This window comes from Hemiscyllium ocellatum, chromosome 34 (assembly GCF_020745735.1).
Source record: "Hemiscyllium ocellatum isolate sHemOce1 chromosome 34, sHemOce1.pat.X.cur, whole genome shotgun sequence".
NCBI lineage: Eukaryota > Metazoa > Chordata > Chondrichthyes > Orectolobiformes > Hemiscylliidae > Hemiscyllium > Hemiscyllium ocellatum.
The window spans coordinates 11,145,132-11,172,553 of record NC_083434.1 but is presented as its reverse complement, the minus strand read 5'-3'; the positions used below and the strand labels follow the sequence as shown (position 1 = coordinate 11,172,553).

Genomic DNA, 27,422 nt, shown 5'->3' with positions numbered 1-27,422 from the left:
GTGCCATTAGTGAAGGTAGTAAAGGAGACCCCAAAAACAGCTCAGGAGAGCCCAGGCAGGGCTGAGTATGGAGTTAGTACCTGATCTCTACAAAGAATTGTCCTCAGTGGATCAAGTTTACTTAGAAAGAACAGGGGGAGAAGGACAAGAAGTTATAATTTTTGAGCTACAGCATCTAACAAGTTGCTGATAGTAAGGGATGAGCGAATATGCACTCTTTCTGATCTGTTATCCGAGGGTGGTTATTTGTGGGATAGATGGACAGAAATTCAGCGTTCCCCTTTGGTTGCCTGAGGCAGGTTGCCAACTTTAGGACTGGGGAAGTAACAGTGGGAGCGGTCGACAGAATGTCAGTTCCAGGAATTCAGTTTGTTCTTGGGAATGATTTGGCAGGATCCAAGGTGAGAGTGGCATCTCCTGTTGTGGAGAAGCCCAAGACCACCAAGCAACTGAGGAGTTAAAACAGAAATACCCTGGTATTTTCCCGGACTGTATGGTAACCAGATCCCACTCTCATAAGTCACAGCATGAAGTGAAAAGTAAAGAGAAAGATGAAGGAGTTGAGGTTCAGTTAGTAGATACCCTGTTTGATGTAATGGTGCAGGAAAAACATGAACAGGCAGTGGATCAGACAGAAGCGTTTGGTCCTGAAAGGCTAAGAGACTTGCAACAGCAAGACAAGGCGATTCAACAAGATATATGTGGATGCGTACTCTGAGAAAGAGGCAGAGAATATTCCAGAGTGTTATTATCTGAAAGATAGAATACTCAGATGGGAATGGAGACCACGGCAGGTTAGTGCAGAGGAGAAATGGATTGAAGTGCACAAGATTGTGTTGCCAGTAGCATACACAGGAATTGTTAAGGATAGTATGTGAACTACCTGTAGGAGGTCACCCAAGATTACAAAAGACTCAGGCTGAAGTACAAAAACATTTTTGTTGACCTGGAATACAAAATGATGTGGTTAATGTTTACCCGTACATGTCAAATGGTAGGTAAGCCACAGATAGTAATAAAATCAGCATCTTTGTTGCCAATTCCCACATTTGAAGAACCTTTTCAAATTGATTGGGTAGGTCCCCTCCGAGAACTAAAAGTGGGAACTAGTACTTGTTAACCATAATGGATGTGTCTTCCAGATTTCCACAAGCAGTTCCATTTACAGAGCATCAAGGCAAAAAGTGTAGTAGAGGAGTCAATAGCTTTCTTCACACAGTATGGGCTACCCAGAGAGATTCAGTTGGACCAAGGGTCAAATTTTACTGCTAGGCTGTTAAGGAGGTTATGGATAGCTTAGGTATACAACACTTTAAATCCAGTGTGCATCATCCTGAATCCAGGGAGCTTTAGAAAGGTGACATCAGACCTTGAAGACCATGTCGAAAACATACTGTCAGGGTTACCCGAATGATTGAGATAAAGGTATCCCATCCATATTGTTTGGCATTAAAGATGCCTCAAACAAATCTACTTAGTTCACTCCCTTTGAGTTAATATTCGATCATGAAGTGAGAGGTCCTTTGAAATTAATTAAAGAAAAGTTGACATGACCAAAGTCTGAGATCTCACAAGTAGATCATGTATCGGAGGTGAGGGAGAGATTAAACCAAGTAGGTGAGTAAGCTAAGCAGCACCCAAAGAGGACACAATGTAGAATGAAGCAGGTGACAGATAAAAACTCTTGAGACTTGGAAATTTTTCCCAAGGCGATAACGTGTTAGTACTGTTTCCAGTGAAAGGGGATCCCTTCAAAGCCAGGTTTAGTGATCCCTATCAAATTGAGAAAAAGTTGAGTCAGATGGACTATCTAGTAAAGATGCCAGGTGGGGGAAAAAATAGGGTATCGGGGATGTCATGTGAACCTGTTGAAACCATATGACACTAGAGAGAAAGAACTGGAGAAACAGGTGTTTGTTATTGCCCCGCAGAGTAAGGAATCAAATCCCAGATGATATGGATTTTGAGGTGCTTCAAAATAGATTTAAAAATGAAGTTGTCCTCGGAGTGGGGTACACTAGTAAGCTATCTGTCTCAGGAGCATAGAACAGAGTTGAAAGATTTGTTACTACAGTGTCAGGACATATGAAAGAATCAGATGGGGAGGACTAATGCTGTTGTACATGAAGTAGGCACAGGGAATACTACTCCGACTAAAACAATACCCCTTTCGGCTTAATCCTCTCAAAGCCAAACAGGTCCAGATGGAGGTGGAGGCCATGCTCTACAAGAACACCATCAAACCAAGTCAGAGCGAGTGAAGTTTACAATAGTCTTAGTTCCCAAACCGGACAATTCTTCATGGATTATCGGAAGGTCAACGCTGTTACAAAATTGGACTCTTATCCAATTCCTAGATTGGAGGACTGAATCGAGAAAGTTGGACAAACCAGTTACGTCACCAAGTTGGACTTAATGCGTGGTCACTGGCAGGTACCTTTTATCAGAGATGGCAAAAACAAATTCTGGTTTATAACCCCAAATATATCAGTTTAAGGTGATGTCCTTTGAATGAAGAATGCACCTGCCACATTCCAAAGATTCGTGAACAGAGTTGTGGCTGGGTTAACAAACTGTGCAGTCGATTTGGACGATGTAGTGATCTTTAAGTCCTGGAAAGATCACATGGTATAGTTGGCAGAACTTTTTGAACGACAGCTAGAAGCAAAACTGGTGATAAATAAAACTGAATTCGTGAAAGCAGAGGTGACGTACTTGGGACATAACATCAGTCGTGGAAGGTTGACTCCACAGAATGCAAAGACGAAGACTATCGAAGAATTTCCATGACCAACCTCAAAGAAGTGATTTGAATCTTAGGACTTAACGGATTCTATCGGACGTTTATTCCAAACTTTAGCAGTATAGTGGCACAGTTAACTGATTTGCTGAAGAAGAACACGAAGTTTCGTTGAACAGAACCATGCTAGGAGGCATTCGACCATTTAAAATCGATATTAATCACCGAGCCAGTTTTAGCTCCACCAAACTTTTCAAAACCTTTTTAAAGTTTCCATTAATATTAGTGACGTTGGAGTTGGGATTGTGCTCTTACAGGAAAATGAGGATGGGATTGAACTGCCAGTTGGTTACTTTTTGAAGAATATCAACATCCACCAGAGGAAATATTCCACAATTGAAAATGAACTATTGAATTTGGTACTGGCCTTACAACATTGTTCGTGACAAGCACATTAAAATGTATCAGAGAGGTTTGTGTACCCTGATCAGAACCCACTTGCGTTCTTGGAGTCTTATCTTTAAAAGATTCTAACAAAATAGTCTGTCTCATTCTTATGTTACAGATTTCTAATTTAAAAATCATAAGTGTTGCGGTTTGGAAGAATGTAATCACAGCTGCGTTATCGTAGATTTAACTGTGTTTAGATTAGATTTGTCTTTATTTAATGTCTTGTGTATATATAGGAAGAAGTAAAGTTGAACTTATCTGAAAGTTATCGGTATGTTTCAGTGATGTATTTAAAAGATAGGGGAAAAAAGCCATCCTTTCATTATGATGGTTCATTTTTTCTTAAGAGGGGGAAATGTTATGAAGATGTGGGTGTACTTTTTTAAGAGTTAAAAGCAGCAGAGCTACCAGACACAGCATCAAATGTTCTCAATAAGACAATAATGTAACACTGGGTGAAACAACTCTAGTTTGTTGCCTGGAGATAAAAACTAATTCAAATTCAGCCAATAAATTTAAATTATACCCTGAAAAAACACCAATTTCCAATCAAGTTTGAATTGAGTATATTGACAATCTTAAAAGCCAGTGACACATGATCCGTTGTTCTGGGGTATAAGACGAAGGGGGTGGAAATTGAACAGATAAGAGGAGAACTGCCAGGTCCTAGCATGGAACAGACTGCTTGAGGGAAAAAAAAACTCTCTTAAAATTCCCTTTTCAATGAGTAATCTGTGACACAAAATTTCCTAACAAAGAGAAAAGAAGACACAGGAAGATCCAAAGACCAGAACCTACAGCTGCCTGGTTTTGAGATAAGTGTTGTTTTGTAAATCTTAATTGGGAGTTTTATTGAACTAGTATTATAGAAAAGAAGGTAAAAGATAGGTTAGAGAAAGAAATTGTTAATAGTGGTTAGTTAATTATTCTCTGTTATACTTTAAGAAATAAAGTTAATATTTACTTCTTGGCCACTTGAATTTTTACATATAACTGCATGGGATAAATCTTTTCTCTGCTAGTTTCTAAATTAAGAGAGTTTACTCTAGGTAGGGCTCTATTATGGGAAAATGCAAAACTAAATCTTGATTACAAATTTCTGAGATGCAGAGGAATCTGGATGTGCTACTGCATGAATTACAAAACGCTAGCATATATGTACTGCAAGTAATTAAGGAAGCTAATATATTATTGGTGAGACACGAGAATTCAAATTAAGAGCAGACTGGACTTGTTTACATTGGAGATTAAATTCAGCCCCACGGAGATCCAAGATGGCGGCGACTCAGCAAGTCTGAGTTTACAGTGCTCTTCCCAAAACCTGGGTAAAGTGAGTTACTCACCCCCACCACACTTACCAAACCACCCAAAAAAATTTTCTAACCTTAATTAGCTGCTTACTATTATATTTAAGCAGTTTAATATTAAGTGGATAATGAGTAAACCAAAGGGATCCCGCAGCTCTCAGAAAACAAAGACCCCTCCCCCACCCTCCTCTCCTCCTCCGGCTGCAGCTGATGTAAAAACAGGCCTTGAAGAGATGATTGCCAGGCTGGAAACGACACTCGTCAATTTCATCGCAGAATCCAGACAGAGATGGAACTCATTCGAAGAAAAGCTGCAGAAACACAGCCAGGCTCTCGAGGAATTTAGGGCCGAGTGGAGGGGGCGGAGCTAAAGGCCACGACCTCCGAGGCTGCAGCACAAACAGCTGCAGAACAGGTGCGAGCTCTGGAGCAGAGAGTCAGGGCCTTTGAAATCTACATGGATGACCTGGATAATAGAAATCGGAGAAAGAATATCCGTCTTCTGGGCCTCCCTGAACAAGAAGAGAAGGGACAGTTAGCAGTATTTCTGGAGCGATGGCTGCCCCAGCTTTTAAACCTGGGGGCTGAAACTGACCGGGTAAGGGTGGAGTGGGCCTACCGGGTCGCAGTACGCGGATCTGGCCCAAACCAGCGCCCACGCCCGGTCCTGTTCCGGCTGCAGAGTTATAGGGAGAGGCAGATACTCCTGGATGCCTCCAGAAAGCTTGGAAAGGATCCTAAAGCCATGATCCATGAAGGATCCAAGATTATGTTATTTCAGGACTTCTCCCCGGCTTTGGCACGAAGGAGGAAGGCGTTTGATGAGGTGAAGAAATGTCTAAGGAACTTAAATATTCAACACACCTTACGCTACCCAGCGACGTTATGCTTTACCCACGAAGGATCCGAGTATAATTTTAGATCACCAGAAGAGGCTAAGGAACTTTTAGACTCGTTTAAATAAATCGTAAGAGACAATTTATGTTGGCTTGCCTCTTCCACACTCCGTGGGGAGAAGTGGATACTTTACTTTACTTTTGCTTCTGGGAGCAGGGTTGTCTTCCCTTGCTATTTTATGTTATTATACTTAACTGTAATCTGTTGGAGTTGTAATTTTATAGTTATGTGTGTTTGTACGTGGCATTGATGCTATCAGATATACTCAGGTATGGGTGGGGAGGGGTGGGAGTGGGGCGCTCACTGTTAACTCTAGCTCGGTATTATATCTAAATCCTATTAAGGAGCGCCCGGGTCAACGGTGGGACACTGTTTGGGAGAGGATATGGTGGACCTTTAGAAAGGAAGTAAGGCCCCCTGAGAACAAGGGGGAGGATCTCCATTCAAACATGTTTTATTTTTTTTTGTTCTTATTGTTTGGAAATAGTTTCCTTTTTATTATACTGTTATGAGTGTATTAGAGAACATTTTCTCTTGTTTGAAGGATGTAAGTGACTCAACTATACACTCTGGATAATTGTGGATTAGATTAGTAGTTAACTGAGTTTCATTGTTTTTCTTTCTTCTTTAGTATCATTCCTTTGAATTTTGATGATTATATATTTAAGATCTATTTTTATATTAATGTTTGTGCTTGAAAGTTCTGTTTATTTTTGTAAATCTGTCAAAATATTAAATTTCTAATAAAAATATCTTTTTAAAAAAAAAATTCAGCCCCACAAATCCGTTCCATTGTTCAATAACATCATGGTTGATCTAATCATTTTTTTTTGAATTTCACATTTCTAATTACCTACCTTGGCTCCCATTGCCAAATGAGAATCTATCTACTTCTGCCTTTAAAAATATTCAGTGAAGCGCCCCCACCTCTGACAGTGTTCTGAAGTCACACAGTTTTCTTAGAGAAAGAAATTCCCTTAAAGGGATGATGCCTAATTTTTAAACAGTGCCTATGATTCTACCACATGAAGAAAGACCCTTTCCACAGCATGCCTTGTCAAAACCATCCAGGATCTTGCATAACTCAGTTGAGTCATCCCTCCCTCTTCTAAACTCCAGCGGAAACAAGCCCTGTCTGTCCATCCTTTCTTCATAAGGCAACCCATTCATTCCAAATATAAATCTAGTAACCTCCTCCAATATATCTGCAATCTTCCTTAAATAAGGAGACCATAACTGTACACAGCACACAAGATGTGGTCCCACCAGTGTCCTATATAACTGAAGCATTACATCCCAATTTTTATATTTAATTCTTTATAATATAATTTTCCATAGCTTTGTTAATTACCTACTGTACCAGCATACTAACCTGGAACCCAGATCTAGAGTGCTGTGTGCAGTATTGCCTCTTTATTTAAGGAAGCAATTTAAAAAAGATTAGGCTAATACCTATATTGGGCAGGTTGTCTTATGATAAAAGAATGAGATGCCCACTTTAGCAGAAAGACTAGAAGAGTAGAATATTATTTCATTGGAGGCGGCACAGAGGGATCTTGGTGGCCCTGTTGATGAAACACACAAAGCCAGCATTCAGACACCGCAAATGATCAGGAAGGCAACCAGATGGTTGGCCTTTTAGGGGATGGAATATAAAACTAGAGACATATTACAGCAACTGCACAGGGCATTGTTCAGGCCGCATCTGGTTTACAATGTGCAGTTGAATGAAAGCAAAATACTGCAGTTGCTGGAAATCTGAAACCGTGTGTCTGGCAGCTTCTGTGGAGAGACAAACAGTTAATGTTTTGAATCTGGTATCAGAGTTCAGGCATACACATACTTCTATCTCTTAAATTCTTATGTTAATCATAAGTGGACTGGGTTTACATAGGTCTGTAAAGTATTCCAGGGCATATGAACATCCTGTAATAGAATTGGAAGGAAGCAAACTTCTGTATTTGTAGGAAGGCATTTCTTGAATTATAATAATAATCTGTTATGAGTTTATTAAACATGTAAGTGGTTGAGGTTGCTGTTCTATAAAAGCAAAATACTGCAGATGCTGGCAACCTTTAAAAACAGAAGATTCTGGAAATACTCTATAGGTTTTGTAATGTCTGAGGAGAGAATCAGAGTTTCATATCTGTGACCATTTTGATCAGAACAGAAACTGATGTTGATTTGGGCAGTAGCAGTTTGCAGTGGATGTGACCTGTGAACTAATTATCTATGTATGCCATTAACTATGTTAGTAGAGTTACATTTTATCACTTATCTTTGCCTTGTCTGTTTCATCACAGCTTACATTAGTGAAATAGTTTTCAGATTGCTGCTATAAGCCTACTTTCTTAAAGTGTTGATACTTTTGCATGCACTGTTTCCATATACTAAATAACTTACACCATTATAATTGAGGTGAAGATGCATAATTAGTGCCCAGTTTGAAAAGGTGTCTTACACCCAATACAGTCTGAGAAGTCCACTGACTGAAAAGTGGGAACCCTGGCAATGTTCTGATAAAACTGCACCACATTTCTTCCTGTTAATGTATCTTTTCTAAATGCAACTCCAAGAACTGTGTAAAGTACAGTCATCAAATATGATATCTGTGCTTTATATGATTATAACAAAACTTTCTCTCTGTTCTATTGTACACCTCCAGTTGTAAAAGTGACAGTCCATTGGTATTGGTGATTTTTCTTTTGTACTTGGCTTTCTACATTTCAGTGCTGTCTGTCCATAGACACTTAAATCTCTTGGAGTTTCCGTAGACCTTAAGTTTCCCATGTTTTAAAAAATCGGTCTATCCTGTTTATTTCTAAAAATGGTCAGCTTTTACTTAATTGCATTGAAATCCATCTTCCATAGTTTTGCCCACTCAATCTATAAGTGTGCCTTTGAACTTCTAAGCTCCCAACTAAATTAAATGCATACTATGTCAACAAATTTTCTGTCTTCAGCACACTTGGATAAATGATCTTTTATTGTACTAAGTAAGTCATCAATAAATGTGATGAAAAGTTAAAGCCCCAACACACTGTTGTGAGGTGCCTCTTAACCAGGTCCATAATTTGTTTACAATTCCATAAATTTATTAACCTTTAACTCATTTAATGAAAGTCCATATGTGCTACATTCAAGAGGACATTCCCTGTGTACCGTTTATATTGCTCAGAAAATGCAATTAAGCTAATTAGTCATAAAACCTACATTTATAAATAGTTTTCATGACTTTTGGGCACACATTTAGGATGATTGTCCAAAGAAGTAATGGAGACATGAAGAGAAAAGTCACACCCAATGAACATTTAACATCTGGAATGTGCTTCCTGAGAATCTGATGGACGCAGCTTCAATTAAAGGAGAAAATCAGATTACTATCTGAAAAGGAAGAATGTGCTGGGGAACTGCACAAGGTACATTGTTCATCTTGGCAGGATAAGATGGACCAAATAGCTACATGCTATAATAATTCTGTGATCCTATGAAATCCTGGAGGAGAGCCTGACTGCATAAGCTTTGTGCTCAGAGGTAGTAATGCCGTGGTAGAATCCGCGATTGATACGTTAAATGTTTACGTTTGTCCCAATCACTAGTATAGTGGTGCTGGAAAAGCACAGCAGTTCAGGCAGCATCGAGGAGCAGGAAAATCGATGTTTCGAGCAAAAGCCCTTCAGGAAAATTCCTGCTGAAGGGCTCCTGCCCGAAATGTCGATTTTCCTGCTTGAAAGCTGCCTGACCTGCTGTGCTTTGCCAGCACCACTCTAATCTAGAATCTGGTTTCCAGCATCTGCAGTCCTTGCTTTTACTAATAGCTAGTAGAATTTGTCATCCTGATTATACAATGATCAAGAGCTGGAAACAGGTCACTCATCCCAAAAAGACCATATTAATAGTTTTCCTCCATATAATTTGTAGTTTTATATTTTTTAAAATTTGTTTGCAGGATGTGGGAACAACAGGCTTAGCCAGCATGTGTTGCCCATCCCTAATTTTCTTTGGTGAGTTGCCTTCTGAAATTGCAATAGTTCATGGGGTTCCAGAAATGTGACCCACAAAGTGAAGGAATGGTGATATGTTTACAAGCCAGGATAGTGAGTGGCTTGGAGAAACACAGATGGCAGTGTCCCCATGTATCTGCTGCCATGGTTTTTCGAGATGGGAGAGGTCATGAGTTTGAAAAGTGCTGTTGAAGGAGTTGTGGTAAATAGTTCAGGTGTATCTTTTAAAAGTTATACACAGCTGCTACTGGTGTCAGGAGCACCAGGCAGATGCTGGACAAGCTTCTGCAAGGTTTGCTATCTTGAAGAACAATCCTCTTCACCTATAAAGTGATCATCTGAGAAGACCAACCAACAAAACTCCTTTGTGGCAAAGTTGTTAAGTGACCCATCCAACTGTACCTGTGATTACAGTCACAATTCTCCCATTCACCAAGTCTCATACCTAATCATCCATTTGTTACTAATCATTGTGGCCATCTTCTTGACCACAATGCTAAATAAAAAGCCACAATCAGTTTCTGAATGAAATTAATAAATTGACCTGGCCATGACTGCATGCAAATGTAATCATCCTTTTGCATTCCCTTGATGTTTGTTTTCAATGTTGCTTTTGCCTGCTGTTGGTGCTTGTTATGCAGCACTGTTCTAGGGGATGCAGCATAACTGGTGGAATGCTGCTAACTTTCAATGAGGTAGACCCCAGATGGGCTCACAGGCTGACTTTGATAGCACTGGCACCAGAGGGTTGGGTGCCAGCCTAGCAGCATGCATTTTCCCTGGAAGGTGTTGAGTTTCTTGAATGCTGTTGGAGTTGCACTCATTCGCATGGATCCTAGGACTATCTTGATATCTTCATATTCGCATAAGGACGGCTTATGGACTTTCTTTTAAAGAAAAGCATAATCGGGGATAATTTCCACTGGATCTTTGACAATACGTTCCAAGTAGTGTATTCTGCATTTCCTGCACTGGTGGAGTCTCCGATAAGATCCGAACCAGGTCATTTAGGAGAGAAATTATGAAACGCCATTTAATTCAAGTTCAGTAGTTGTAGGATTGTGAAACTCCTGTGAAAGGCTGTATATTGCAAGCTCAATTAATAATTTTAGTTTTAAATCTTGAGTCAATAGATTTTTGCTGGATCAATTGAGTGCAGAAGCTACACTGTTAGCAAGTTAGAACTGGCCTTGGATGAAGCACAGACTATGTCTGGAAACCACAAGAATTAGTTTTATAGTTCACGGTGATGAAACTAGATCTCCTTGCATGCCAATGAAAATAAACAATCAATCTGATTACTGACTCCTCATAACTTAACAAATTGATATCAGACAACAGATACCATAGTACTGTACATTACTGCATTGTGTTTGTGTGTTGTGTATTTGCTGTTCAATCCATTATCTTGATTACATATTTTCTCCCGTAGGAATTCTTGAGTTTAAATTTAGATGTGTGAAATTCTAAACAAATTTCCCCAAAAAAATTACATGTTGAGAATTACATTTGGCTTGAAGCAGCCAAAGCTGTTTTTATATTTTGGGTAAACATCTAATGTCCACTTTTTCAACCTAGCCATGTCTACAGAAGCAGATGCTGTTGGAAAGACAATCAACATTTTGGAAAGAAAGAAGCCCTCTGACCTGACTCTGGAACACTGGATTGCAAGTTGGGAGAAGCAACAAATTGGATTTCACCTTAATGAAGTCCATGAGTAAGTGCTACATTCCTATTTTATTCCAAGCTTTAAACAGTCTTGTGGTTCAGTCACCTTGTGGTATTATATTGTCCATCAAGTCTCCTTGAGTAATGAAAGCCCATTGGAGCAGTCCTTTTCTGTCACATTACCAAATAAACCCTCTTCTAATCAAATCATTCACTATCAGCTACAAACATATAAAAGTAGAGTATAACAATAAAATTGTAACACAAATCTTTGCAATACAATACAAATAATTTACAAGGTTTTCAAAACTATGCTAATCAGACAAAGTGGTTGTTTGCTGGAGGTTATTTTCAGCAGCCCGTTGTCCATTTCTCATGTTTAAAACATGCAGTTGACCAATGAAAATTTGGCACAGGCGGTACCCCTCCCCAACAGTGCCCTGCCAGCCTGCATCACACCAGTGCCAATTAATTTATCACTGACTCACAATCAGCAAGCTATTGTTTGATGTCTGCAGATCTCGCACAGTAATCAAACAAGACCCCATGTTTGGAAATTGTTTGGGCTGTCTGCAGCCAACATGAAACTTCAACAAAGCAGTGTGGATCACTGATTTGTCATCAGCACAGCCACTCTGGGTGTATGGGCTCTGGATATTTTTATCTCTAAACCACAGTCAGAGCACTGAGCACATATTCGCCACCTCACCCCACCCACTTCCCCAATACAATTTAACGATCTCACTTTTAAGTTACTTGCTGATTGATGTCTATTTGCTGAGTTTGTAGAAATATTTAATGGCATGTACATTTAAAGTTGAAGACTATAGGGAGTGCTATGGCATGCAATGAAGAACTTGGTCCTGATTGCAAAGATTCTATAGAAAATACCTGCTCCTAGACACTGCTTTAGTCATTTGTATCCCCTTTTTGAGGAACTTGGGCACAAGCAACACGGACAGACAGGGATTTGGGATGCTTTAACAACACTGCTGCTTGGATTGTTCTTGAGGAACCCTGAAACACTAGGCAGAATGTGGGAGAAGGTTTGTCATGGTCTGCTGTTTTTAAAAAAAAAATTGCCAGAATGAAGGAACAGTCTTTGCCACCAACTGTAAAGTCATCATCTGAGAAGATTGAGGAGGCAACCAATACATCTCATTTTGTGGCAAGGTTGTTAATTGAGTGATTACAGCCACAATTGCCGATCACTAATAGTCTCATACCTCATCTGTTAGTACATTATTTGTTACAAACCATTGCAGCATTCTCTTGACCACAATACTAAAATAAAAGAAATTCTGAATGAAATTAATAAATTCAACTACCCATAATTTCATACAAAAGTCAAGAAATCATCTTGTGTATTTCCTTGATGTTTGTGTTTTGTTGCCTTTGCTTGCTGTAATGCTTCTAAGCAGCGCTCTGCCAGGGCTTGCAGCATAATTGGTGAAAAATTGCTAGCTTTCAATGGGGAAGAACTCAGATGGCCTTATAAGATAACCTTGATTGGTTCTGGCACTAGAAGGTGCCAGAATAGCATGACCAGCCACAATTTGAGGTGGCCAGCTCATAGCAAACTGCAAGGGCATTGGGCAGAGTGATGCTGTTGGGAAAGTGATTGCGGTCAGTCTTACAAAGGTCCATGGTCCTTTGTGCTACACTGAGCCACTGCCACTCTCCTGAGACATCACCTCAACAAACCTAGTAATGTTTTGGAAGACAGAATGTTAGATTGCCTTGATGACCTGCACATCTATTTGAACACTTTAGACAACAGTGGACTGAACTTGTGAAGCAGCAAATAGACCCAGTTTGGCCTCTGCCTGAGATTTCACTGAAGCATCCTGAATTTGAGAAGCTTCTGTCTTTCACAATAAAAGCCAAGATATTAGCTATTACGTGCTGCATCATGGATGGGCGGGTGTTCTTATGAAATTGGCAATGGGCTCCAAACTCAAATGAAAGCTGTGTGTTATATCAGAGTCTTCAGCACTCCTGACACTGAGCACAGGCTTTTGACAGGCACGCCAATGCATCAAGCATTTCAGTATGTAACCACTAGCCTTCTATTAACCACTTCATCAAAGTCCTCTTCTGGAACCTGTGTCTGATCTTGCCCTCTAGCAAGTGAACTGTTGTAAACATAAGAACTAGGAGTAGGAGTGGGCATTTCATGCCCTCCAGACTGCTCCACCATTCATAGCTGATCTCATCTCCATCTCAATTCCACTCTCCTGCCCACTTCCCATAACCGTTCAACCAGTTACTAATTAAATATCTGTCTATCTTCTCTTTAAATTTATTCAATGTACTAGCATCCACTATATTCATGTCTCATCACATGTAGATTCTGCTTCTAAGCTTCCCCATAAAGTATGCACAATGCTAGTGTCTGAGGTTCTGGCTGCAAATGTGAAAGTGAGTGGTGTTTCCTCCACTTCACGTGCTGTTCTTGCAGCTCTCTCTTCCACACTGCCTGGCCACGTGGCTGTCCTTGAATGTTTTAATCGAGGAAAAGCAGAAGGACAAGGTTGCAATGAAGGTGTGAGACAGCGGAAATACAAGTTGTATGTCGAAATCATCTGCAATTTAAAAATCCAAGTAATTATCAGATGGGGACACAGTGGATTGTGAGAAAAAAGATGAGCTATAAATGTGCCAGCACTTTCAACTGGGAGGAAATGTGTAAAATTGGAAATATGCTATCTATGAGTAAAGTAGAAAACCTTTAAATTATATTGACGACTGCTAAACTAGTTGTAACTTCCACATTTAATTGTTTTTAACTGTCAGATAATGCTTGTCTTTTAACTGCTCTTAATCTGCAGAATGTTGAAAAGACACCTGGATGTTATGCTCAATGGGAGAAAGCAAATCCGTATCTTTTTTCCACTTTGTGGAAAGGCAGTGGACATGAAATGGTAAGCAAATGCCTGGCACATGTTAAACATTTGAATGATTGATGAGAATGGAGGGTGCACTTTTTATTCCGCTAACATTTCATTATTCCAACATTGTTCACAGGGTTTTGGAACGGCAATCCCAGCTATTAGAACCCTTTCTCAAAGGTTTAACTTGCCAGCACCATTTATGGTTTTGACTGAAATTTGTAATTTGCTACATACTGACATAAAATAAATATTGTTTTTTAAAATTGGAGCATAGGAACAGGAGTAGGTCTTCAGCCCCTTGATCCTATTCTGCTGATCAATGAGATCAGAGGCCATACTCCACACACCTCTCTTTAGCCTACATTCCTTTATACCTTTGCTTAACAAAAAAAACTGACTTAGATTTAAAACTAATAACTGATCCAGCATCCACTGCCGTTTATTGAAGGGAGTTCCAGACATCTGCCACCCTTTGTGTGTAGAAGTGCTTCTGAACAGTCTGGCTCCAATGCTCAAACAATGCCTCCAAGTTCTGGAATCCCCAACTAGTAGAAATAATTTATCTTTGTTTACCCTGTCTTAATCCAGATATCATTCTTGTAAACCTATGTATGTACTCACTCCAAGGTCAATATATTGTTCCTAAAGTGTGGTCTCCAGATCTGCTAATAGTGCTAAGTGGAGTCTAACCAGGGTTTTGTATAACTGTAGCATTACTTGTATATCCTTGTACTCCAGTCTTTTGGTTACAAAGGTCACCATTTCATCAGCTTTCTTGATTATTTGTTGAACTTCACCTGGTTTTTGAGCATTTTCAGGTTGCAGTAATGGTCATGATACATTAAAGTGGCTCTTCTCATTTTGTAAATGCTTAATTCTAAGATTTAACTATATATTGGTGATGTTTGGTCATAATTCATTAACCTGATTGAAATACTCATTTTTAAAAAAAAGTTTTATTGCAGCATAAATGTTCTACTTGAGTCTCGATTGCTAGTTGCTAATATTTAGTGCGCATTCTGCATTCAAAGAAGATCGCAGGAGGGCATGCCAGGAACAGGAGCAGTCCCAGCAGCTGAAATGAGTTGTCAATCTGGTGAAGCTACAACACAGGACCTGCACGCCAAGCAGGGTAAACAGCATGCGATAATACAGAACTGAGCCATCCCACAACCAACAGATCAGAATTAAGTTCTGAGGTTATGCCACATCCAGTCACAAATGGTGCTGGACAATTGTCCAATCAGCAGGATGTGGAGGCTCCATAAATATTGTCATCCTCAATGACAGTGGAGACAAGCACATCAGTATAAAAGACCAAACTGTAACAATTGCATCCATCTTCAGCCAGAATTGCTGAGTGGTTAATCCATCTTGGCCTCCTTCAGAGGTCCTCAAGTAACACTGCAGCAGGAACTCGCCAAAGGTTCTCTGACAACACTGTCCAAACCTTGATCATTTCCACCTAGAAGGACACAGACTGCAGATACATGAGAGCTTTGCCACCTGTAAGTTCTTCTCCAAGCAACACATAATCCTGATTTTGAAACTGTCCTGATTTTGAAACTGTCACTGTCCTTTCACTATACCATGATGAAAAGTCTTGAACTCCCTTCTTAACAGCACTGTGGGTATATGTCTGTTGACTGCAGTGCCTCAAGAAGGCAGGTCACTACCTTGTAATCCAAGGTAATTAGAGATGGCAATATGTACTGGTCCAGCAATGAATCCCCACATCGTGTGAATTAATTGTTTAAAAATCCTGCGCACGACAATGGTGTATCTTTAAACTTTAAAAATGTGGACTAAAATTGAAGTTATTTTAAAAATTGTCATTAAGCTTGCTGTCCTCATTCTTATCCTAAAATCTTTGGATGTTCTTGCTACGCACAACCCGTGCCATACTTCCTTCCCCTCAGTAATCCACCTCTGAGAACCCATTCCCCAGGCCTGTGTTCTAGTCACTGTCCTGTGACTCACCATTTTGTTTCTCTTACTATTCCCTTCTAAATCAAGGGAATTAATTTTGAAAACATTATTAAATTCAAGTTGTCGGTGATGATGGCTTTTAAACCTTCATCGAATGTGCACCTGCAACTTTGGCTGCCTGCACAGAAAGTTCTTTAATCTCCAGCTGCTCACAATAACAGATGTCACCAGTATAAACTACTAGATTGATTAAAATCAGTGGGGCGGGGTGGGGGGGGTTGGTGGGGGGCGGTCAGCTTGCTCATTTTAGCTGGATGGCTTGTTTTGTGATGGTCATGCCAACAATTGGATTTAATCCCCTCACCAGCTGAGATTACCACGAAGAACTTCTCCTGTTTCAACATCTATCTTGGTTTGAGGTATGGTGACCCTCCAGTTAAATCATCAGATGCCTCTCTGTAATGAGAGAGTCATCCTATGGTCCTGTAGGACTATAGTACTTTGCCCTTTATTCATACCTTTTGAACTTGTGAGAACTCTCGAGAACTTTAATAGGCACAAAGTTTGAGAGCCTTTGGATTGGATTTTCATCTTGACTGCTTTGAGTAGTAATCTGACTGAGTAAACTGTCTGTCCTTATTCAATTTTTTTTTGTGAACCTGTACTGATTTCAATATATGCTGTTGACCAGGGCAGTGCTGTGAACTGTGTTCACTCGGTTTAGGTTTGGCGATTTATTTGATATTACGATACACTTCAAGCAGCCAGGGCTGATTCTTTTACTGTGAAACATTTAATTCAATTAAAAATAAAGGCTGCATCAGTTATTTTATAGTTGTAATGACAAGGCATAAAGATACAACTGAGAAACTAGTTGAGTTTTTTGTTTCAAATTTTGCATTTATATGCATACTGAAACGTGAATGACCTGACTGAGTTCTAAGATTCGCTTGCCTATGAATGATAACAGGGCCTCTTCATTTCGTCTCTTAACTGTAGGCTTGCTGATCAGGGGAACACTATTGTTGGTGTAGAAATATCTGAAATTGCAATAAAGCAATTTTTCACCGAACAGAATCTGTCCTACATTCAAGAACCTGTTCCAGGGATACCAGATGCAGAAATCTATAAGGTAATGATAACTGTTCATCAATTTATGTTTCTGTGGTTTTACATAGAAAATTACTAATACAGTATGGCTAGAAATTTACTTGATACATTATTGTAGACAAGCAATTTTCCCTATGGGTTAATTATAAATAATAAGGCTATTACCAAACAATGTTTCCTAAATTAATGTTTTCTAAACTCTGCCAATTCAAAGAACCATAAGTAATTGGCCTTCCAGTTTCTTAAGAGCTCACAAGAATTAGCCCGTGACAGTGGAAGTGCTGAAACTTTGCACGGCCTTTGGCATAATGTCCGACTGGGAGTACTGCACTTCCCTTCCCCCCACTCCAGCCCTCTTCCCTATTTCCCTGTTCAATCCTTCTCTTGCTTTGAACCCAGTCACCATCCCTTCCCCTGCATTTGACCTGCCATCATACCACCACCACTCCATTCCCCTGCTCCGGACTCACTCCCACATTCCCCCAAGTCACCCTTCCCTTGCACCAGACCTGCTACCATCACTCCTTCCCCCATTGTAGACCTTATTCCCACCGATCCACACTCAAGGACCTAAGACTTACTCTGTACCACTTAACTGTCCCCTTGCACTCTGGCAACGTATGTCTTACCAACTTGGCATCCTAACTACCTGGTACCCTACCTACCAACTTACCTCCTACTCGTATGGTGCCCTATCCCACCTGCTATCCTACCCTTCCAGTATCCTAAGCTGACACTTACCTTCTGTACTTAGTTTAATTGTAGCTGTCAAAGCGGCAGTCTGTGATTCTGGGCCTCCAAATGTCAGAAAATGGCAGCCACCTGCTGTGAAAAGGGAGCATGGTCTGCGCTATATGAGTACTGCCACAATGGATGTGCAGTTGTACATTTCTGAAAGAGACCTGATTGGAATCTCCTGTCAGAAATATGGAGCTTTCATTTAGTAAACAAGAAGGGGCAGAGGGACAAACTAGCCAGCCTTCTTTCTAAGAAAAGCCAGAGCAGGGGCAAGAATCAGCAGAAGTGGGGCAATTTTAAAAAATCTAATTTTGACACTTAATTGCTTTACACTGTTTAATTTCAGACTCCTGAAGGGCACATTACTCTGTTTCGGGGTAATATTTTTGATTTCTCAAGGTAAGAACAAGTATTCCCATCGCCATTTAAACATATTCCTTATTCTCAATTTTCTCTGTAGAAGTTCATGGATTATTTCTGTATTTGGGGTCACTTGCTTAACCCTCTAAAGCCTTCTCCCTTTTCACTTGTCGCCTTTTGAACAATGCCTTAATCCCTTCCCCCAAATCCAGTCAGCCCCATAACCTTCTAATTTCTGTTTGACCAAATGTCAAGATAAAGTCGCTGTAGTGCAGCTTTCTCGTTAAACAGATGACTAGTAATGGCTTAACCTGAGGGTGATCATGTCTGATCATGAATCCATGCTGTTGGCATTGTAAACCAGGCAAATGAACTAAGTGATTTCCCCACCAACTTCTACTGTGCACCTAATCCCTTAGCATTCTAGTTTTCTTCATGTACTGACCTCCTGAGCCTTTAAGCACTTTTCCAACCCAAATCTTGACAAAACAACTTGCTTCTCTTGCCATAGCATTTGCTGTCAGTACTAATGGTGTCCTTTTACACGTATCCCTCTGTTCTTAACAGATGTAGTTATCATCCTGTCCTTAAAAAGTCCATACCTAAAGCTTAAGCCTGTAAAACTCCTGTCTTACCTCTAAATTATCTTTCATCTCTCAGAACTCTGAAAGCATCATCACACCAGTTCCATCATTCCTTTTTCAAATCGTGCCCTCTTCAAATGTCTTCTGTGCAGCTTCCACCTTACTTACTGTACTTGGACGACACTGATCAAGCCGACCATTTGCTTTATAACTACATCCATGGCATTTTTTTTTTGTCCTTCTCAGTTTTTTTCCACTCTATTAAACATAGCCAACCATGCCATTTTTGTCCACCATCCTTTACTGGTGTGCCAGCTACATTGTTCTGCCTATTGATGCCCATCTACATTTTTGATTTCTATTTCTTGCAGTCTTAACATAAATTGCCAGCCAGGGTTCGTCACCCTCCATCCTGTCCTTGAAACTCCGGTATCCTCTCTCTTTCCTGCAATTTCTTCAATGACTGGTTTGGGATCAGAATCCAAATGTACGCTGTTAAACTTCCAGCCTTTGATTATTGTCTTATGCAAAAATACCCCAGAATCAATAGAGTTAATGAAATACACAGATTTCACTGTAAATAAATATATTATAAAATAAAACCTGCATGTAGTGAAATGATGTTTATTGTAGTGGTTCTGTTCGCCGAGCTGGAAGTTTTTGTTGCAAACGTTTCGTCCCCTGGCTAGGAGACATCAGTGCTCTGGAGCCTCCTGCGAAGCGCTTCTTTGATGTTTGAAGCATCAAGGAAGCGCTTCGCAGGAGGCTCCAGAGCACTGATGATGTCTCCTAGCCAGGGGACAAAACGTTTGCAACAAAAACTTCCAGCTCGGCGAACAGAACCACTACAACAAGCACCCGAGCTACAAATCTTCGCACAAACTTTGAATGATGTTTATTAGCAAAATCTGAAAAGGAAATTGACAGAAGAAATTATTTGCATTTTAAAGTACTCAGAATAACATGCAACAAGAAGTGGTGATAGTCTCGTGGTATTATCATTAGACTGTTAATTGTTTGAATCCAGCCATGGCAGAAGATGGAATTTAAATTCAGTGAAAAAATATCTGGAATTTAAGAATCTACTGATCACCATGAAACCATAGTCTCAATTGTCAGGAATGTCCATGTGGTTCACTGATGTCCTCCTGGGAAGGGATTTGGCCATCCTCACCTGGTCTGGCCTACGTGAGACTCCAGGGCCACAGCAATGTGTTTGACTCTCAACTGCTCTCCAAAACCAGCTAGCAAGCCATTCAGTTGTATAAATTGCTATGAAATCTCAATGAAGAAATGAAACCAGACATATGACCCGGCATTGACCTAGACACCTGAAAAGACAAGGGCAGAAAAAGTCTTGTCAGCCGTGCGAAGTCCTCATTATTAACATTGGGGTTGGGTGCCAGAATTGGGAGAGCTATCTATCAGACAAATTATAGTCATACTCCCAGAATCCTATCTGACAATATCTCAGAAGCCACCATCACCAACCCTCTATGTCCAGTCCCACCAGCAGGACTGACCTATCTGAGGTGGTGACACAGTGGTATGCAGTTGGGAGGGAGATACTCTGGGAGTCCTCGACATTGACACTGGACCCCATGAAATATCATGGCTTCAGGTCAAACATGAGCAAGATAAAATCTTGCTGATTACCACAGACGATCCTCCCTTGGTGATGAATCAGTACTCCTCTGCGGTAGAACAACATCAGTAACTGGGTGCAAAATGTACTCTGGGTAGGGGACTCCACTATCCACTGCAAAGAGTGGCTCAGCATCAGTACTACTGATTGAGCCAGTCTGGTCCTAAAGACTATACCTACAGCTAGTGGTGAGGGAACCATCAAGTGAAAAACATGGTGGCTCTGGGGGTGGCATGGTGGCTCAGTAGTTAGCACTGCTGCCTTACAGCACCAGGGACCTGGGTTCGATTCCTGCCTTGGGTGATTGTACAAACTCCACAAAGACATTCTCCCCAAGTCTGTGTGGGGTTTTCTCCAGGTGCTCCAGTTTCCTCCCACAATCCAAAGATGTGTACGTTCAGTGAATTGGCCATCCTAAAAATTGTTCATAGTTTTCAGGGATGTGTAGGTTTGGTGCATTAGTCAGAAGAAATGTATAGGGTAGGGGAATGGGTCAGGGTGGGTTACTCTTTGGAGGGTTGATGGGGACTTGATGGGCCAAATGGCCTGTTCCCACACTGTAAGGATTCTATGATACAGGTACTTCTCCTGTAATGCCGTAGTTGCTTTCCAGCAAAACCTCCCTTAATAGAAAATCACTTAATAGAAATAACGGGGTCTATGGGAAAAGTGGGGTTAGGGGCAAACCAGCATGAAATATCATTCATGATCACTCAAAAATCATGCAAAAGTCTAATTCAATGTATAGCACAGCCTGAATGAAGGTTGAAATCATTTTACTAATGAAACAAAAGTAAATTTAACACAATACATTCAGAAAATGTATGGAAGCTGCTCTCTGTACAGTACCTCGATCAGAAAGCTGCTCTGGCCACAGCTGACAGCAACACGTGCAGAACAGCGCAAAGACTTTGTGGCTGTCGGTGCATGCATGGACTGGCACGGGCATTGGCGTATGCACACAGTGACATGGAGATTTGGGTATGCATGTTGGCACATGCACAGAATGAAGCATGCAAACCAATAATGCTGAAATCGTGCTACTGCCAATGGAGGCAAGCATTCTCTAAAATGCCATTTCCTAATTCTTCAGTAACATTGCCAAAACGTGCATTATCCCAGAACTCCCTGTCCTGGGCCTCCTCCTTCTCAAACTGCCATCTGCAGATGCATCTCTTCATGACACAGCATCAGCAAGAGTGACAACCACACAGTCCTTGTGAAGACAAAGTTCTGCTTTCACATTAAAAATACCCTCCATCGTGCTATGTGCAACTATCACTGCTAATTTGAACAAATCTAGCAGCTCAACACTGGGCACCCAGGAGGTTCTGTGGGCGAGCAACAGCAGCAGAATTGTACTCCATCAGCCTGCATATCCCCCATTCAATCATTACCATAAAGTCAGGGGATCAACCCTGCTTCAGTGGAGAGTACAGGAAGGCACGCCAGGAGCAGCACCAGGCATACTTTAAAATGAGATGCTGATCTGGTGAAGATACCAAATAGGGCTGCTGGCATGCCAAACGGTATAAGCAGCAAGTGATAGAGCTAAGCGATGCCACAGTCAATTGATCAGATTTAAAATATCACTCCTGCCACATCCAGTTGTCAATGGTGGTAGACAATTAAAGCACTCACTGGAGGAGGCGGCTGCACAAATATCCCCGTCCTCAATGATGGATGAGCCCAATACATCAATGCAAAAGATGAGGCTGAAGCGTTCACAGCAATCTACTGCCAGATGTGCCAATCCATCTCGGTGGCCTCCAGTGGTTCCCACCATTACAATTACCATTCTTCAGTGAAGTCCATTCACTCCGTGTGAAACAGTTGGAGGCATTGTATAGTGCAAAGGCAATGGGCCCTGACAACATTTGTGGGCGGCACGGTGGCACAGTGGTTAGCACTGCTGCCTCACAGCGCCTGTAGACCCGGGTTCAATTCCCGACTCAGGCGACTGACTGTGTGGAGTTTGCACGTTCTCCCCGTGTCTGCGTGGGTTTCCTCCGGGTGCTCCGGTTTCCTCCCACAGTCACAAAGATGTGCGGGTCAGGTGAATTGGCCAAGCTAAATTGCCCGTAGTGTTAGGTAAGGGGTAAATGTAGGGGTATGGGTGGGTTGCGCTTCGGCGGGTCGGTGTGGACTTGTTGGGCCGAAGGGCCTGTTTCCACACTGTAAGTCTAATCATTCTGGCAATAGTATTAAACACTCGTGCTCCAGAACGTTGTGGTTGCCTTAGCCAAGCTGTTCCAGTATAGGGCATTTGCCCAGGTATGTCCTGCACCTAAAAAGTGGGACAAATCCAACCTGGCAATCACTCAGGTTTGCTCAGCAATAATCTACTCTCTCACAGACGGTTTGGGTTCCTTCAGGCCTACAATACAGCCTTGGTTCAAACATGAATAAAAGATTGAATTCCAGAAATGATGATGTGAGAGTTACTATCACTGAATTCCCCACCATCAACATCCTTGGGGTTACCAGTGACCAGAAACTCAATTCGTCTCACCACAATGAACTGGCTACAGGTGCATCTCTGTGGTGAGTAAGTTACCTCAGGAATCCACAAAGCCTGTCCTTCTCCTACAAAGCATTGGTCAGAAGTGTGATGGCATGCTCCCCAACTCCGAACTCAATAAGCTTTCATCCAGGACCAAGCAGGTGGCTTGATTGGCACCACATCCAAAAGCATCCATTCCCTCCACCGTCATTGCTCAGTTGCAGCTGTATGCACTATCTGTAAGATGTACTGCAGAAATTCACCATTAATCCTTTGACACCAATTTCCAAACTGATGACCGCTTCCATCTAGATGGACAATGGAGCAGATAAATGGGAACACCACCCTCTACAAGTTTCCCTTCAAGCCACTCACTATCCTGACTTGGAAATATATTGCCATTCCTTGACTGTCACTGGGTCAAAAGCCTGAATTCCCTCCTTAATGGTATTGTGGGCTAGCCCCACAGCGTAGGGACTGCAGCGGTTCAAGAAGACAACTCACCACCACCCCCCTCAAGGGCAACTAGGGAAGGGCAATAAATAGACAGTAATGCCCATGTTGTACAAATACGTTTTTAAAAAATGTTACATTGAAACAACTGATAATTTATGTAAAATTGAGACATCGAACGTAGAACAGTACAGCACAGGAACAGGCCCTTCAGCCCACAATGTTGTGCCAAACATGAAGCCAAATGAAACTAATCCCTTCCAACTGCCTTTGGTCTATATCTCTCCATTCTTGCATATTCATTTGCTTATCTAAAAGTCCCGTTAAATGCCCTTATCGTATCTGCTCCATCACCACCCCTGGCAGTGTATTCCCAACTCCTACCACTCTGTGTTTTTTAAAAAAAATTGCCCCTCCCATCTCTTTTGAACTTTTCTCCATCCCATCTTAAATGCTTGCTCCCTAGCATTAGACATTTTCAACTCTTGGAAAAAATTCTGACTGTCAAACCTATCTGTGCATCTCGTAATTTTATAGATTTCTAACAAGTTTCCCATCGGCCTCTGCTGCTCGAGGGAAAAAAAAATTTCTAGCCTCTCCTTTATAGCTCATACCCTCTAATCCAGACTGGTAAATCTCTTCTGCGTCCTCTCCAGAACCTCCACATCCTTCCTGTAATGTTGCAACCAGAATTGAATGCAAGACTCTAAGTGTGGCCTAACCAAAGTCTTATAAAGCTGCAAAATGACATCCTGACTCTTGTCCTCAATACCCTGACCAATAAAGGCAAGCATGCCATATGCCACCTTTACCACCCTATCTACTTGCATAGCCACTTTCAGGGAGCTATGAACTTGAACCCCAAGGTCCTTCTGTATATCAATGCTTTTCAGAGTCCTACTATTAACTCTGTGCTTTTCCCTGACATGTGCAGCACCTCATACTCATCTGCCATTTTTCCACCCTGCAACTAATCCATATCCCACTGTATCCTTTGACAACCTTCTACATTATTCACAGCTCCACCAATCTTTGTATCGTCTGCAAACTTACTATCCCATCCATCTGCATTCTCACCTAAGTCATACATATCACAAACAGAGGTCCCAGTGCAGATACCTATGGAACACCACTAGTCACAGACCTCCAACCTGACAAAACCCTTCCACCACTACCTTCTGTCTTCACACCAGTTCTGAATCCGCGTGGCCCAATCACCATGGATCCCATGCATCTTCATCTTCTGGATGAGCCTACCATGAGTGACCTAGTCAAAAGCCTTACTAAAATCCATATAAACAACATCCATTGCTCTACCCTCCTTGATCACTTTCATCACCACCTCAAAACATTTAATCAAGTTAGTAAGACATGACCTGCCCTTTTACAAAGCCACGCTGAATGTCCCTAATTAGGCCATGCTTTTCCAAATATGCGTAAATCTAATCCCTAGGAAGTCTCGAAGAGCTTCCCAACCACCGATGTGAGACTCGCAGGTCTATAGTTTTCTGGATTATCCCTGTCTCCCTGCTTGAACAGAGGAGCAACATTAGCTACTCACCCATGCTCCAGTCCCCCTCATTGGCTACTGAGGATATAAAGATCATGGTCAGAGCCCCAGCGATCTCCTATCTTGTCACTCTTCGTAACCTGGGGTTGATACCATTAGGGAGAAAGTGAGGTCTGCAGATGCTGGAGATCAGAGCTGAAAATGTGTTGCTGGAAAAGCGCAGCAGGTCAGGCAGCATCCAAGGAACAGGAAATTCAACATTTCTGGCATAAGCCCTTCTTCAGGATATCATTGGGCCCTGGGGACTTCTCCACCCCATTGCTGTTCAAGAGATCCAATACCACTTATTTCTTGATCCCAAAATGCCCTCACATGTTAGTGTGTTCCACAGAAATCTCACTATCCTCCATCTCCTTCTCCTGGGGTGAATACCGATGCAAAGCCCTCCTTAGGAACTCACCCACATCCTCTGCCTTCCAGCACAAGTTCCTTTCTCTCTACTTATGTGGTCCTACCTTCCCCTGAATTATCTTGTTTTTAATATATTTATAGATATGTATCTATATGTTTATGATTATATGATAGCTGAAATGGCTAATTAATATCTGACATCACAGTGGCTTGTAATTATTCCATTCTGTTTTTCCCATGAGTAGTTCTGTTGCTGGGCAGTTTGATGGGATCTGGGACCGAGGTTCCCTACAACCTCTCAACACCTCTGACAGACAGCGGTGAGCACATCACTTTCTGATTTCACAGACACAAATTAATTTCTGGTATGTATCTCCAATCATGTAGGATATGATGCTCAGTGTGGAGTATTTTCATGCTTATCTTTTTCATTTTGAAAATCAAAATCTGGATGGAATAGCAAATTCGTTGTTTAACCTCTTCTTTTCGGAGTATGCTTTCTTTTGTACCTTTGAAATGGAAGAGCAGCATTTGATATCCTCAAATTTCACTGCTGTTTATGAGGTCCATTCTGTCATTCTATAAGCGGCCTTTGTACCTAAGAAATTGGAAGTGTTTACCTGGAGAGTTTCTCATTGCAATCGTTAGTTGTTACGCTGTCCATAGAATTCAGCAACACCACATTGTGTTTGTGTGATATCTTTAATGTAGTAAAATGTCAAAAAATGTTTCAGACTAATGTTATCAAATAAAATTTGGCAAAAACCATGTAAGGGGATAATAGTACAGGTAACCAAAAGGTTAATTGAAACAGTAGATTTTAAGTATACTTGAGAAGAGAAATTAGGAGAGATACTGGGCAGTTTAGGGTGAAAATTCCAGAGTCTTGGAACAAGCTAAAGGTACAATTGGCACTTGTGGGAGTAACCAAAATCAAGGTTGTGTAAGTAGCTAGAATTTGAGGATTACAGAATTCATGGCTGATTATTGCTGTTAAGTACCATACATCTGCAACCAATATTAACACTATTTTATATATTTGGAGAGCTACAGATTATACTCGTCCAACTTTCACCTTAAGGCTACCATTGCCTCCTAACATGGAGTATATAATTTAATAATAGGGACTGCAGGGAGAAGTGAAGTCACAGCATAATTTGGAAACAAGCCCCAACAAGCAGTTTCATATTAATAGCTGCAGTGAAACCTCTGAAATAAATTGAAACAAAGATTGTTAAAAACCTAACAAGCATCTAAAAATCTAAAAAAGTTAAAGTATATTTTTGGAAAGAAAAGTACTGTTAAAGCATTTTTAATTTGATTTTATTAATATTGGTTTTATATTGCAATTGCATACAATCAGGATGTATCATTATCAGCAGATAGTTCATAATTAGTCAAAATCAAAGTTTCAAATTTGCTTAACTTTGGGATTAATGTTTATATAGGAAAAGTATTTGTGTTACAGAGGGTGCCACAACAAAAGAGAAAGTGATCGCAGAAGCAAACAAGCCAAGAAACTCGGTCAAAAATAATTTTATAAAAGAATCTTGAGTAATATCACAGAATTTTGATGTGTATAAAGATTATTTTAAGTCTTTCTTGTCTCTTTCAGTTATAGCAAACTAATGATAACCCTAATGGCCAAAGGGTGTCGATATCTTCTGGACACTTATGTCTGTACGAAAACTGATTTTGATGGTAATGATAACTTTGTTTTCTATTATATCCCAAATGTATTTCGATAAACTACAATGACTGAAATGTTGGAACCAAGCAGCAGGCTAGGGCATCTGTGGAGAGAGAAACAGTTACTATTTTAGATATAAATATACATATGTAATGTTTATTGTTTTGAGTGTAATTAGCATGCAGTGCACAACTGAAGATAGTGTAAACAAAAACACACAAATGGCAAATTGCATGACAGTTTGGTGGAAAGGAGGGAGGAGGTGTTACTTTTTGCCTGCAGTGACTCAAAGTTTGAAACAGAAACTAAAAGTTTTCATTCCATGTTTTGGTGTTGAGTCCATGTCAGCATGCAAATAAACATAATCTCATAGTATATAAAACAGCATAAAGAATAAAGACTTGAGGTTAGGAAGAGCAGGATGTGTCCAGATTGTGGCATTTGGGGACTTGCAGACTGTCCAAAGTGAACACATTTGCAGTCAATCTCTTCCATTTTAAAATTGTCCAACTGAAAGTCGTTGAACTAG

At 40.8% G+C, this 27,422-nt stretch overlaps 1 protein-coding gene across 2 annotated transcripts in view; it reads left to right on the top strand.

Moving 5' to 3' along the window:
• The window catches only part of LOC132832198 (probable thiopurine S-methyltransferase), a 43,034-nt gene that overhangs the window by 5,542 nt on the left and 10,070 nt on the right, over positions 1 to 27,422 (top strand). The window contains exons 2-8 of one of the 2 annotated variants that reach the window (XM_060849977.1): positions 8,648 to 8,813; positions 10,977 to 11,115; positions 13,898 to 13,990; positions 16,889 to 17,021; positions 18,084 to 18,136; positions 25,449 to 25,523; positions 26,819 to 26,904. In XM_060849977.1, the coding sequence (XP_060705960.1) occupies positions 8,792 to 8,813; positions 10,977 to 11,115; positions 13,898 to 13,990; positions 16,889 to 17,021; positions 18,084 to 18,136; positions 25,449 to 25,523; positions 26,819 to 26,904 (601 nt within the window). In that variant the 5' untranslated portion in view covers positions 8,648 to 8,791. The remainder of the gene's footprint in view (positions 1 to 8,647; positions 8,814 to 10,976; positions 11,116 to 13,897; positions 13,991 to 16,888; positions 17,022 to 18,083; positions 18,137 to 25,448; positions 25,524 to 26,818; positions 26,905 to 27,422) is intronic. The other variant, XM_060849978.1, reaches the window with a different exon arrangement.